This window comes from Trichoderma asperellum, chromosome 6, assembly GCF_020647865.1.
Source record: "Trichoderma asperellum chromosome 6, complete sequence".
NCBI classification, from domain to species: domain Eukaryota; kingdom Fungi; phylum Ascomycota; class Sordariomycetes; order Hypocreales; family Hypocreaceae; genus Trichoderma; species Trichoderma asperellum.
Genome location: NC_089420.1, coordinates 2,764,722 through 2,776,761, shown reverse-complemented (window position 1 = coordinate 2,776,761; position 12,040 = coordinate 2,764,722). Strand labels below are relative to the sequence as shown.

The 12,040-nt window shown below is 49.9% G+C and overlaps 3 protein-coding genes across 3 annotated transcripts; all 3 read right to left on the bottom strand.

Annotated features, from left to right (window-relative positions):
- Positions 1 to 398: 398 nt before the first annotated feature.
- Positions 399 to 1,588, bottom strand: TrAFT101_010345 (uncharacterized protein; the record flags this gene model as incomplete). The annotated part of the gene is made up of 3 exons (XM_024904490.1): positions 399 to 625; positions 689 to 1,424; positions 1,478 to 1,588. 3 exons carry the CDS (start codon positions 1,586 to 1,588, stop codon positions 399 to 401), a joined length of 1,074 nt encoding a protein of 357 aa, XP_024756138.1.
- Positions 1,589 to 4,205: 2,617 nt separating this feature from the next.
- TrAFT101_010344 (uncharacterized protein) lies at positions 4,206 to 4,655 on the bottom strand (the record flags this gene model as incomplete). Its single annotated transcript, XM_024910266.1, has 1 exon — positions 4,206 to 4,655. The coding sequence occupies one exon, from the start codon at positions 4,653 to 4,655 to the stop codon at positions 4,206 to 4,208; it is 450 nt and encodes a 149-aa protein (XP_024756136.1).
- A 918-nt stretch (positions 4,656 to 5,573) lies between these two features.
- On the bottom strand, positions 5,574 to 5,815 carry TrAFT101_010343 (uncharacterized protein; the record flags this gene model as incomplete). The annotated part of the gene is made up of 2 exons (XM_066128929.1): positions 5,574 to 5,705; positions 5,777 to 5,815. 2 exons carry the CDS (start codon positions 5,813 to 5,815, stop codon positions 5,574 to 5,576), a joined length of 171 nt encoding a protein of 56 aa, XP_065985055.1.
- Between the last annotated feature and the right edge of the window lie 6,225 nt (positions 5,816 to 12,040).

Here is a 12,040-nt window from a genome sequence, read left to right as displayed (position 1 = left end):
GATCGTCATAGTATTATTGCTAGGCAGAACAGAGAGCTCGGCGGATCTACCTTTTCTATTACCCATTCGTTTCTCTATCTAGAGTAGCAAGTAGTTGCGCAAAAGTATCGCCATGTACTTTAATACAAAAAAAAAAAAAAAAGCCCTTTCTAGACATAATTATATAATTCTTTGAAACCAATTATACCCAGTTATCTTCCTAAACGCCCACTCCACACATGAAGTAACCGGAAGAGACCAAATGCAAAAGCCTCCATCGAGACATGAAAACACGCTTCCACCGATCATTATATAATGTCGTGATGTCATTTCTTTAGACCACTATTCGTGGCTTCTTTTTGGCTGATTTTTTATTTTCTTCTTTTTTTCCCCTTTATAGTGTTTTCCCAAAATTAGCTTCACACGCTGCCCCGCTTCATGTTTCCTAGCTGACGATGTCGGAGCACTTCGATGCCCTCGTCGCTTAGGACTGCGTCTCCATCACTAGCAGCTGGCGAAGCAGCGGAGTTGCTTTCTCGGGTAGAAACAGTTCGCCCACTGTTGAGGGCATCAGACTCCCGCTGTTGATTGATCATAGCTGGTAGTTGACGTCTTCTTGCGTTAATAAACCAATTAGATATTTGGTCTTAAAAAGGATGTTATTAGCCTATATTCTCAAGATTGGCGATTAGAGGGGCTAAACACTTACTCATTTGAAGCCCAGTTTGACGCATAAGGTCTTGCTTTTCATCCTCTGTAGGATAAGGATGCGATAAATGTGCCACAAACCATGCCCGTAGCTTGTCTGTCGTCTCCTTGGGAAGGTTGCCGCGTCTCTTTCGCTGCTTCGTATCCGCCCCAGCGGTTGCGGATCCCAAATCCCCAAAGTGGGCCGCATCATGATAATGAGGCGTAGAGTATACACTGGAGAACGGAGTGCGATCAAATGGCCGAATGGGGCTTGAAGGTTGCGACTGGTAGTGGCTTTGGGAATGGTACATGGTATAATCGTGACTGTAAGCCCGCGAGAGTTCGTGAGGTCTGCTTGGTACCTCGTTATCAAAGTTGACGGCTGATTTCAAGCTCGGCAGAGTGACGCTTGGAAGAGCAACCCGAGGTGCAGGAGATGGCACTTGAACCTCAACTGGGGCAGGAACGCCCATTGTCGTGACGGGTGAGACTGTAGCTGGGGTGTTCCATCTTTCTGAGTCCCTTGATGATGGGCTTAATCGAGGAGAGTGGGGGACTCGGTGTCGAGGGCCACGATATGTTCGCGGAACATGGCTTGATCTGAACGATTCTTCTTCGGCTTCGTCTTGGATCCTTCTCCTTTTAGTTGTGGGTGAAGCAACGTAGTCGGGTGACAAGAAGGAGATGCTGCCACGTCCGTTGGTCTGTGATCTTTCACCGGCATCCGTGTAAGGCAAGTTGATTTCGGGGAACATCTAGCATACATCAGCAAACATGATCAAAGGTCTTGCGGCAGTGAAGAAAATACCTGTCTGATCGGAGGGAGCCTGAATTCGTCTGCTGACCGAGAAGTTTCCCATTCGCCATGGAAGAAGTTGTCCCCACGGGGGAATGATGCCGGCTGAGCAATAACAGTCATGTTGGATGATGATGCGAATGGGTAAGGCCTGATGGTATATGATGTTTCTTTTCGGGAAGGGTTAGGGTCCATAGAGGCAACCCTCTTTAGAACACACGGAAAAAAAAGAGTCGAGTTTTTAGGGAGCCAGAGTTAGGAGCGAGAGCTGTATGTGTATGTGTATATGCGTGTGAAAGAGAGAGCGCGAGGGGATTGGGTTTGCCAGCTTTATATCTCTTGTCGACGCCAAACTAACTCTTGGAAAGAGACTGAAGAAGAAAGCTAAACGGGGTAATAAATCTTGATCGACCAAAGTATAACGAAACAAGTGTCCAGGTGTTTGCGAATGTTATATCTCAGAATGTTGGGGATAACGCAATTACACAGCCAGGGTTTGTCGTGTTGACGACGGGTAGATGCACCGAACTAAATAGGTTGCCAAAACAGGGAATTGTTGAGAGCCGCAGATGCAAAAGTATAGCAATCACAAAAGAGAAGCTGCGTAGAAGGCGCTGGGAGGTGGGCAGGCCAATATTATAAGTAGGCAAGTAGTGATGGAAGTAGTGTACACCAGGGCCCGGTTGCTGTACTGGTAGCAGAATGGGCAGCATGGAGAAGTAGTATAAAGTGGGCTCACGGAACTTTAAAAAGAGCACGTCGCATCATAGAGTGGTAGCATGGGGATGGAGAAGAGCAATGTACTGTACTGTAGACGAGCCTCTGCGATAGGAGCGGCAACATGGATTATTAGGCTTGCAACAAAATGAATAGGGATTCGCGACTCAGGCCCCCAAGTGGCGCTGGTCTGACAACTCCAGTCAAGTCAGTGTGCATGTACATGTATGCCAGTCGCGACCAAGAGTCCAGGGACAGCACGGGGTCGCCACGAGCATGGACAGGGAAGTCAATGGACAAGTGCTAGTGGGCCACGGCTCCACGGGCCCAAAGCCTGTTCTGATGAACCTTCGATTTAGGGAAGCCAGATAGAAAGGCCACAGAAACGCAGGCAAGCGGCTAGTGTGAGTGGGTTCAAGCCAAGTGGGTGTCCATGTAGAAATGATCGGGGGGTGTGCGTTGAATGGTATTCTGACAAGGCCAGTCAGTTATTACCGTGCAACCCTTTCGGTCCTGTATGACGGGGTTGGGAGAAGGCTTTTTCGTATAGCAAAGAAATTTCTGCGCGGACGAGGCACAAGATGCTAGCGGCAGAGTTTTTTTTTTAAGGTGAGGCGCCCGTAGACGCGAGTTGTCCGGCCGGTCTGTCTCATCTCCCAAAAGTAAAAGTGTAACCGGGAGGAAGACACAATGCTTGAGAGTCAAGGCGAGAGAACAGCGGTACGTGAGATGGTCGGTGGGTGAACCAAAGAGAGTCCCATCCGAGCCGTCGAGCTGCCATATGTACGGCTCTGATCCGATTGCACACATACGGAGTAATAGATCTGATCATTAGAATACGCAGCTACAAATCATACTAGTCAGATCAATGCTCCGTCGACGTGCAGCAAGCACTAATCTGCCCACGTACGAGTTGATGGAAGAGCTGGCCCGTGCTAAGTCCATCTAGTAGTAGTTCCCATGATAACTGCAGGAAATACTATGTAATTTATCCAGGATGCAAGTGTGCATCCATTGGGTTCTCCTTGGTCGTCTACCTGCACTCGTATACTGATATCGGTGCATGCAATGTACTCGTACATGTGCTTCGTGTGATTGTAATCAAGAGGCGCTGGCTAGGAGGCTAGAACAAGGCACTGCGAGTACAAGGTACCACCGTTTTGCCAGGGGCCAAGTGGATATAAGTTGAAAGTACGAAGAGAATGCAAAGCTTGCGTGACATTCTATTGAGTTGAAAGCAATGACACCGAGCAGCTGCCGGCCATTTGCGGCCTTACTCCAGCATGTCTCCCTCTGGAATCAATAATATAAGTGCGCATCCCGTAAGCGATGGGCCGGCATGTGAGCGGTGTAGCTGTTTCGGTAGCCATGTCAGGACATCCCAGGCAAAAGCAAAAACACAGTCCCCATATTAATACCCGATCGTCCAGCGTCAAGGCTGCCCCAAGGGGAACCGCTGAATCTATAGCGGCTGCGATTGTGGACACTAGCAGCCGAATTTACTAGTATGTACTGTCACAGATAGCGGGGTGCGATGCAAAGCGCGCACTTGGAGCAACGAAATGCCGTACTTGTTTGTATATGGAGAACCTACTCCATGTGGAGTATGTATATGCAGTGCTGGTAAGAGAGAGCAGACAAGACTCTGTGCTTCTGCGTAGTTGCGACGCGAGAGCCTTCTCTATAAACGAGCAATGGCCAAGGCATTCCATTCTGCACCCTTGCATCAGTCCCAGCTCTAGCGAAAACCAAATTTTGTCGATTCAGTCTATTCGGCCGAGGCCCTCCTCCATATCGGTGGGTTAGCGTTCCAATAATTTTTGGGCAAGACTTCTGGAGCAACGGGGCGAGAGAGTCATGTCTCTTCTGCTCCAGCTCCGCAGTGCTTGGGTACAAGGCGCGCCGTCGACGCCACGAAGAGAGAGAAGCGGGCGGCATTTGTTCGCTGCAATTTGCAGAACTGCTAGTTGCCGATATCATGTCCCATCCCCATGCCGCATTCCTGGGGCTGCATCGTTTTCTTTCATTCGCTCTGCCTGCTTAGTTGGGCAGCCAGCACAGGTCTTGATTCATTGCCTTGCCACCTCTGCAGACCTACATAGTAGACAATCAAGCCGGCGTCTATCGTATTCAGCCAGCCCCGTACACTTGGTATTGCTGCTAGTGGTGCACTTGTACCCCCCGGCTGCCTGCCGGGGCTATCAGACACGAGGGGAGAGGTCGTCGTGGTGCACGACACAATGCACGCTCTTGTGTGAGGCTTGTCTCGCAAGTGGTTGGCATTCTGGGTCCACCACAAGGAGCTGTCAAAATCAAAATCTTGTGCAGCCGCGCCTGGCCGCTCCAGCTTGGGCCGTTCAGCCTGCTCGCACGTTGGACACACCCTGTAAGCACCTTGTGCCTGCAAACACAGTGACAGTCCCCAGGGGCACCCGCTCGGCGTGGACTGTACCGCAACGCCAGCCCGGTCCATCTGTGCCCTCTCTCTGTGTGCTGCCCGTCTGCCCTGGGCCAGCCGCGTGTCACTCGTACGAGGTAATTTGAGGACGCCATGCAAAGTGCCTCCTCTGCGACGACCACTTGCTCAGAGCGCCATGCCCCCAACCCCCCGTCTGACCCCCTCGCACTCAGCGTTGACAGCGCTAAACTGGATCTTTAGCGGGACGGCCCCAGCGAGGCTCCTGGTCGCTCATACTGTACTTGTATGTACAAGGAGAGCGGCGATGGGGACCTGGCGATCTCTCAATGTAGGGGCCAGATCGTTCGGCGAGCGTGACAGAACGCGGCCTAGACGGGTGGGGATCTTGCCATGGCCAACTCGAGCAATGGGCTGAGGAGGTGCTCGTCGTTTGGCCGTCTAGCAGGGCGACGAGGGAGGCCTGTTGATGGCTTGGCCTGGCCTGGCCGACAAGACGGCAGCTGGCAGGAGATCAATTTTCCGAGCCCTGAATGCTTGGAAATTAGAGTTGGCGCGATGCGATTGGACAATGTACGGAGCCAGTGCGCAGACCTGTTGCCCACGGCCTACAGCGCACTGTACGAGATTCCTCATAGTACCTGCGGCGTGCCCCCGCCTGGCGCGCTTATAATGGTACTGCCGACGCGCAAGCACAGTGTCGCTTGCCACACCCCGGACCTCTGTGGCTGCCAAAGCTTCAGCCCCTCCATCTCCAACGTCGCAAAAACCCCAAGCGGCAGACAGGGCGGCATTGAGCAACGAGCGGGCACAGCTACCAGCCTTGTCTCTGGCAATGGCTGCCGGCAAAGTTTTTTTCTGACTTCTTGCTATCTACCCTGCTAGAATGTTTAAAAGTGCTAGCTCGGTCACTCTGCTGTTGACCACGGACCGTAAAACTGGGCGGCGTGTTCGTCCAGCCCCTCTTCCAATCTATCATGACAGGTTTGGGATCTCTGAAGCGAACAGACTAGGGCCTTCCTCTGACATGATTCGTACGTTTAGATTCAGGGCTGTATGCACGCCGAACCTATCAAGTCGCCCCGTGCGAGTGCGACGTAGCATGCCCTGTGCCATCAGAGCAAAATGTCAGTACATGTACAGTATGGAGACGGCCAGGCAGCTGTTATTCTTTGCACTCCAAGCTCCATGAGCTTGTCGTCGTACGCTGGCACCATGGTGCTCCGTGCTCTGGCATGTGGGGGCTACGTAAATAAGCCCTTTCTCCCAGGTATTTCCGGCTGAATGGTGAGCTTGTTGGCGAGACACCTGCACTCGACCAGGCTCTTCCCGCTGGCCTACAGAGACGTCGACGAATATTGCTCCACCATGATCCGACGGCATGCGGGCTGGGATCCAGGCAGGCAAGTTGCAGGTCATGGATGGGCGAGCTTCATGCCACGGCGAGTTCTGGAACCAGGGTCACGACTAGGCAAGCATACTCGTACAAGGCATTACTCGTGCGTCTTCGTAGGCGCAGAGTTTCCCAAGCATGATTTACTGCATATGTCCCACTACTTGCCATCGCTTAACTAAAGGGGACTGGGGTTCAATATTCACTATAATATGTGGGACTGAACCCCCTCCGCAGCCGATGCGGCAGTAATTTTCTACGGGGGATTATCAAATACGGTACGAAGTTTGAAATATGGATGCGCCATACTTGTACAGAGAAGGAGAAGGGGCAGCTCCTTGGTGTACAGCTGCCATGCGTATAGTAGCGTACGCCAGATCTCTTGGTCGTACTCAGGAACGGCTGTAGGGATTGCAGGGTGCTTTCCCCGTGAATTATTAGTTCGCATCGTGGACTTGAGGCCGAGTCAAGTTCATATGGAGCTGAACAGTAGCGCAGATTCAAACATCTCTCAGAAACCCTCTATTTTTATGCGTCGACGCTGATACCTACCTACTTGCTTGTACTAACATGGGGGTGGAGCTGTCTTGATAGCCGCTCAACCACAACAACAACATCCCCCTTGTTCATTATGCCACTCTGGAACAAATATGGTTGCGAAGTACAAGTGCCATCGAGTTTGATGTTTTCAAAACAGGCTTCATCGCCAGATCACACACCAAAAATAGCGTTTTTGGTTTCGGCTAAACATAAACAAACCAATGAAGCTTCGAAACTAGCATTAACGCCGTGAAACAATAAAGTTTTACAGAGCACAAGCTCGATAGCCACCTACATCGGGCGTGCTTGTCAATGGCAGAGGCAGCAGCATCCTTCGCACGTACATGTACAATAACGATGATGCCTATGCAGATACGAGAATGACGGTCAAGATAAGGATGATATACACTTCTCTCCCTACAGTATACGATGTAGAAGGAATGCGGTACTGTTGATAGCGGCACGGCCAAGGCCGCCTCACGACTCGTATGAGTGAGTAGTCGGCTGGCTAAGGAAAGCCAAGCTGCGTTTCACTTTCACCTAACCTGGATCTCAGCTGCCCACATCGACCTCTACGCTATCGGAGATGATTTCCTGAAACAACGCCAGCATGCTGGGATAGCTTTCTGATATGCCCACGTTTCGCTCTGCGCTAAGCCGGTTACATCTTTAGTATGCTCAGTTCATGACTGGCCTGCGGGCGTGTTGTCGTGCGAGAAGGGACAAAGTCAGTGGGCCGAAATGGCCGGACGTTGCAGATTGACGTGATGCGCCTAGTATCAGCACACCCCAGAGATCTCCTATCATCGCATGGTGGACACACAGGCTTGTCGGCAACCAATGCCGCTGCCAAAATACCCCGTCTTGCGGCACGTCCCATCGAAGATATCGAGTCTGGCAGGTCAGCGTGCTGAGAAATCCAAATCCTACTACCGTATAGCAGAGCGAGAAAGGCTAATGCGACGGAAATTACTGAACTTGTACATGCTTGCATTACCTTACCACTGGATGCCGATGCCCTTGCTCTGCTCCATCAGCCATTTCCCACTTGGCTCGTCGCTTCTCCGTAATACTACTACAGAATTACGTTGCCCTTGATTTGACCATACTTGTACGTATGGGGTGCTCTGTGCGAGGACGCACAGAGTGAAGAATCGGGCGCATTGCCGGCCTTGACAATAACAGGTCTGGTGACAGCAAGGGCAAGCATCCCCTACCCACACTCCCGAAGCAGGGGAGGTGCATTCGCAAGCCCAACTCAACTTGGAAAAAGACGTTCTGGCCATCGAGCAAGGTACCATCTCCTACTCACAAGGTGGCTGCTGGAACTCGGTAGCTGGTCGCGGTGCTAGCACGCCACACCCCACGAAGCAGAACTACAGGCATACCTGACACACGCCTCAGCCTCAGCTGTCATCAATCGACGTCCATACAAATGCATAGTGCTACTCCAAATGTACGATGATGCTTAAAGCACCTGTATCCCTCAGCCCCCTATGAGCGACTCATTTCGACTTGCAGCTGGAAGTGTGATATTGCATATACACCGAGGGCGCCTGTTATTAAAGGCGAAGAAAGAAAATAAATAAGAATTATTCGCCGACAGGGAGCAAACCGGAGAATCTATAATCTTCCAGTGGCCAAGACTTATAACGATTTTATATTTCAAAACTGCTGCGAGCCACTACTGCCGCTGCCAAGCATTGACTGCGACTAGCTGTGGGATCTTTATTATGCCTGCCAACATCGTGGTTTCAAACGTCCCTTGGTTCTATTTCGAGCGCCTAGCTGTTACGCGCGCTTTGATTTATGGTGCTGACATTTGGTGCCGCGTGTCTAGAGCGGCCGTAAAGGCCTGGTGCTGCGCCAAGATCCAGTGCCACATTTCGAAGATCAGCCAGTAGCCGGTCTCCGGATCTTCGACAATGAATTGAATGCCACGCTGGGTAGCGACACAGACAAGTGTTAGCGCCTTTTCGGTTTAATCAAGCAGCTGTGCCCCTCGACAGTCGCATTTTCACCGCCTCTGAGCAACCGTTGACTCCACGATCATATCTCCCGGAAGCGGGTTCGGAATTTGGTGAGAGATGATCGGCTACGACCCTGGGCACGACATGCACATTATTATCGTAAGAAGCAACATGTGCGGCCCCGTAAGCGGCGCGGAACGAAATCCCGTCACCAATCCGTCTCTTTAGAGCACTGCGAGGCTAGAATCTTATAACCAAATAGCTCCTTTTACTAACTTTTCGTTCTCCAGCGGGCACACTTGGTCTTGTGTCAGCAATGAGCACTCTTAGCTAATGGGTATTATATATCAGCAAGTGCGCCCGCTTTCAAGGATAATGAGGACGTGTCATCATGGCTGAGGATATTGAGGCACAAAATACAAAGTCGGCAGACTAAAATCATATTGTATCAATAACCACGAAGCCGTCCAGTCAACTACACAGACGCCGATGGGCTTGTTGGGAATCGCAACGAATTCTTGTTCGGTAGGTGTGAGGGAGGTGCACATTGAAGCAGGTAACCGAAACATCGACCAGCCATTTCGTTTCAGAGTATTGCAGTGTCCATGCAGATGTGCGATTATTCCCAAAGATGGGGTTTGATGTGCTTTTGTCTCGGATAACGCATGGCACGACATCGACCTACACGAGCTCGCGTGCGTCGTCATGTTACTCAAAAGATAAAGTCTCCAAGAGGCCACTGCGTACGTGCCATTAATGTCCGATATTGCTTTGGTGTACAAAGTATACAAAGTATTACAGGGAGAGGAATGAAGAGTTCTCCCGGATTCCGTATCACAGTTATATTGCCAGCCCAACTTGCTTTGCTTGGCAGAGGCCTCACATGGAGAGGACTTGCGATTCCTTCGAGCGCAGGATCAGACCATTTCTCATTTCTCCCGCCCAGACGTTATGATTGGACTCCTACGACTTACTCCGCAATGGCAATTTATATAGAAAAGTTCCCGCCTTTCCATTTTGAAGGGCAGGAACGCCGTGCTTGGTCCTTTCCTTTCCTGCCTGGCTGGCTGGATTGTAAGACCAACGTGTTGCACCTGGATTTGTGTATCTCGAGATGTGCTCATTCATCAACGTGGTGTTGTCAGGTAGCTGCGCAGGTTTTCTTTTCTTCTCTCTTTTTTTTTTTCCAAGGGCATCGGTAACCTGTTCCTTTCGGTGTGACCAGTTGGTGCATCAAGATCTTGTTGTCTTTGTGAACGGTTTGTGATGTCCCACACCCGTCGTCATTATGATTATCTTGCCGTCCACGGTGCTCGTATCTCTCTGCATGTTTGGTGTAATACTATCATGCATCCATCTTTTGCACCCGACATGCGTTCACACGTCACACATGCGACACGCATATATCAATCCGGCGCTGTACCTGAATTACGGGCAGTACACAAAGTAGCAAACTTGCATATCGGAAGGGGGCCAGATAATGACAACTTTCCATAGTTGATACTGCGTGCTGCCAGTAGCCTTATTTTCTCACCATCGCGCTCCTGCAAGGGCCGTCGCTTGATCATTTGGGCTGCAACTGTCACGGTGATCCCGGTGGTAGGGCTGCCTTGCCAGGGTGGCCGAGAGCCGCCACGCACACTTTCTGACCCTGCCTAGCGCCCGCAGGCATTTCATTTACAGAACTAAAACCATTGGCTCTGCGAAGTCAGCCGGTGAGAGAGACACATTGTTGTGCAGTACAAGTACAATTGAGACAGGGGTAATGGGCCTATCAGAGACAGCCTGCACTGAGCATGTGAGAGCAATGAGAGCGAGTAATGCCTCGTCAGAAAGAGGGGTTCTGCTTCGTGCTCCGTCTTTCGTACGTGCAATGAGACTGAGTGGATGGAGGGTGAGAAAGAAGAGGAGGAAGAGAAGTTGGAGGGGGCGGAAAGTGATATTTCCTGTTCTTTTCCTACATCTCCCGTCCTGTTGGCACTGGGATAAAATGAGCAACCTTGCTTGCATAAGTGGGTGGCGGGATACATATGACATGGAGAGCTCACTCTCCATGCGCAGGAGACAGCTATCTGTACCACTTTACTGGGTAACAGTGCAGATGAGGGAGAGATGGCTGGAGGCAACGGCCTGAGATGATATCGGCTGGTGGGTGTTCTCAATACCTCCTCTGTTAGGCAAGATTACCGAGCATGCTATTGGATAGACTCTCAGGGGGGTGAGCTCGTTTAAAGAAGAAGAAAGCGGCAAATGCATTGTGCGTTCCCGTTCGAGCACATTGCAAACAATGCCGAACGTTTTTTGTTTTAAACGTTTCAAGTAGATCGTTAGGGAGACCTTGGCATGCTCAGATTTGTCAGATGTTGACAAGACTACTGCGCTACTGTGTTTGAAAGCAGTATATTTATAGAAGTATACCGAAAACCAAAAATAAAAAGGCGGCAAAGACTGGCGCAGAGTGTAGCATTCGCTTAACATGAAAAGAGAGGCAAACCCCCCCAAAAAAGAAAAGAGGTCGCATCATTCGTGTTTTGCTTATATTTTTTTTTATTAGTCCGATTTTGTCCCTTTTGCACACAGATCTTGAACCGGAAATCTTACATACATACCCGGAGCTGCCATACTCTTTGGTCTTAGTTCGTCTTTTTATTCCTTTGCTTTGTCTTTCCCTTTTTGAAGTCATTTGTCTTTTTTGGTATTAGGCCGCGCGTGAATCCTGACATCTATAGCCTGTAAAAAAGGTGATGCCAATTTTGACATTGACAGGGGGGGCTTGTCCATCATCAGAGACGGAAAAACAAGTACGGTCCAAATTCGGACTTGTCATATGGCTGACCCTTGCCCGAGACACTCGCAAAGCTGGTCAACTGTACAGTAAGATTTTTTCCTGGACAGCTGCACTGCGGTTTTCTTAAAACATACCTTTTGCATATAATCGCCATAAGATATGTATAGGCGACGCTTGTAATTGTGCTAGAGTCAAGGTTTGTAATTATGGAAAAGCGACAAGTAAGGGTAGAGCGTTTACATCATACTGGAACCAATCGCTGTGGTAAAGACGGCCTGATGATATATATCACGCGCGCAGTTCTTTACTCTATTACGGTTATAATTCCATGGCAAGCAGTTAACTTTCAGTGAAGAATGTTACCCGGGGAAAAGAAGCAGCAAATTCTGGGTAGAAAATTATGAAGATGGGTGTCATGCTGGTCAGCCTTTTCGCTCGCTGGGAGAAGCTTTGGATATAAGCCAGAGCTGTTGTCATACATGAGCATAGGCAGTTTAATAGATTTGCTATCTTCTGTCTTGAATTGTATAGCATAGAGAAATATAGCCTCGTACTGCCGCCTGCCGTCGTCTGTTTGCAAGTTCAAGATATTGCCGTAGTTTGCTAGCTTGGTTATATTTTCAGATAAGATATACTCAATCCAACATTTTGACATAAAGGATTAACACTAAGCCAACAGTTATAGACTCAATAAACCCATAGGCTTTACTCTTAAGATCGCAAAAGTAGTTAAAAAAAAAAGCTGTTTTAA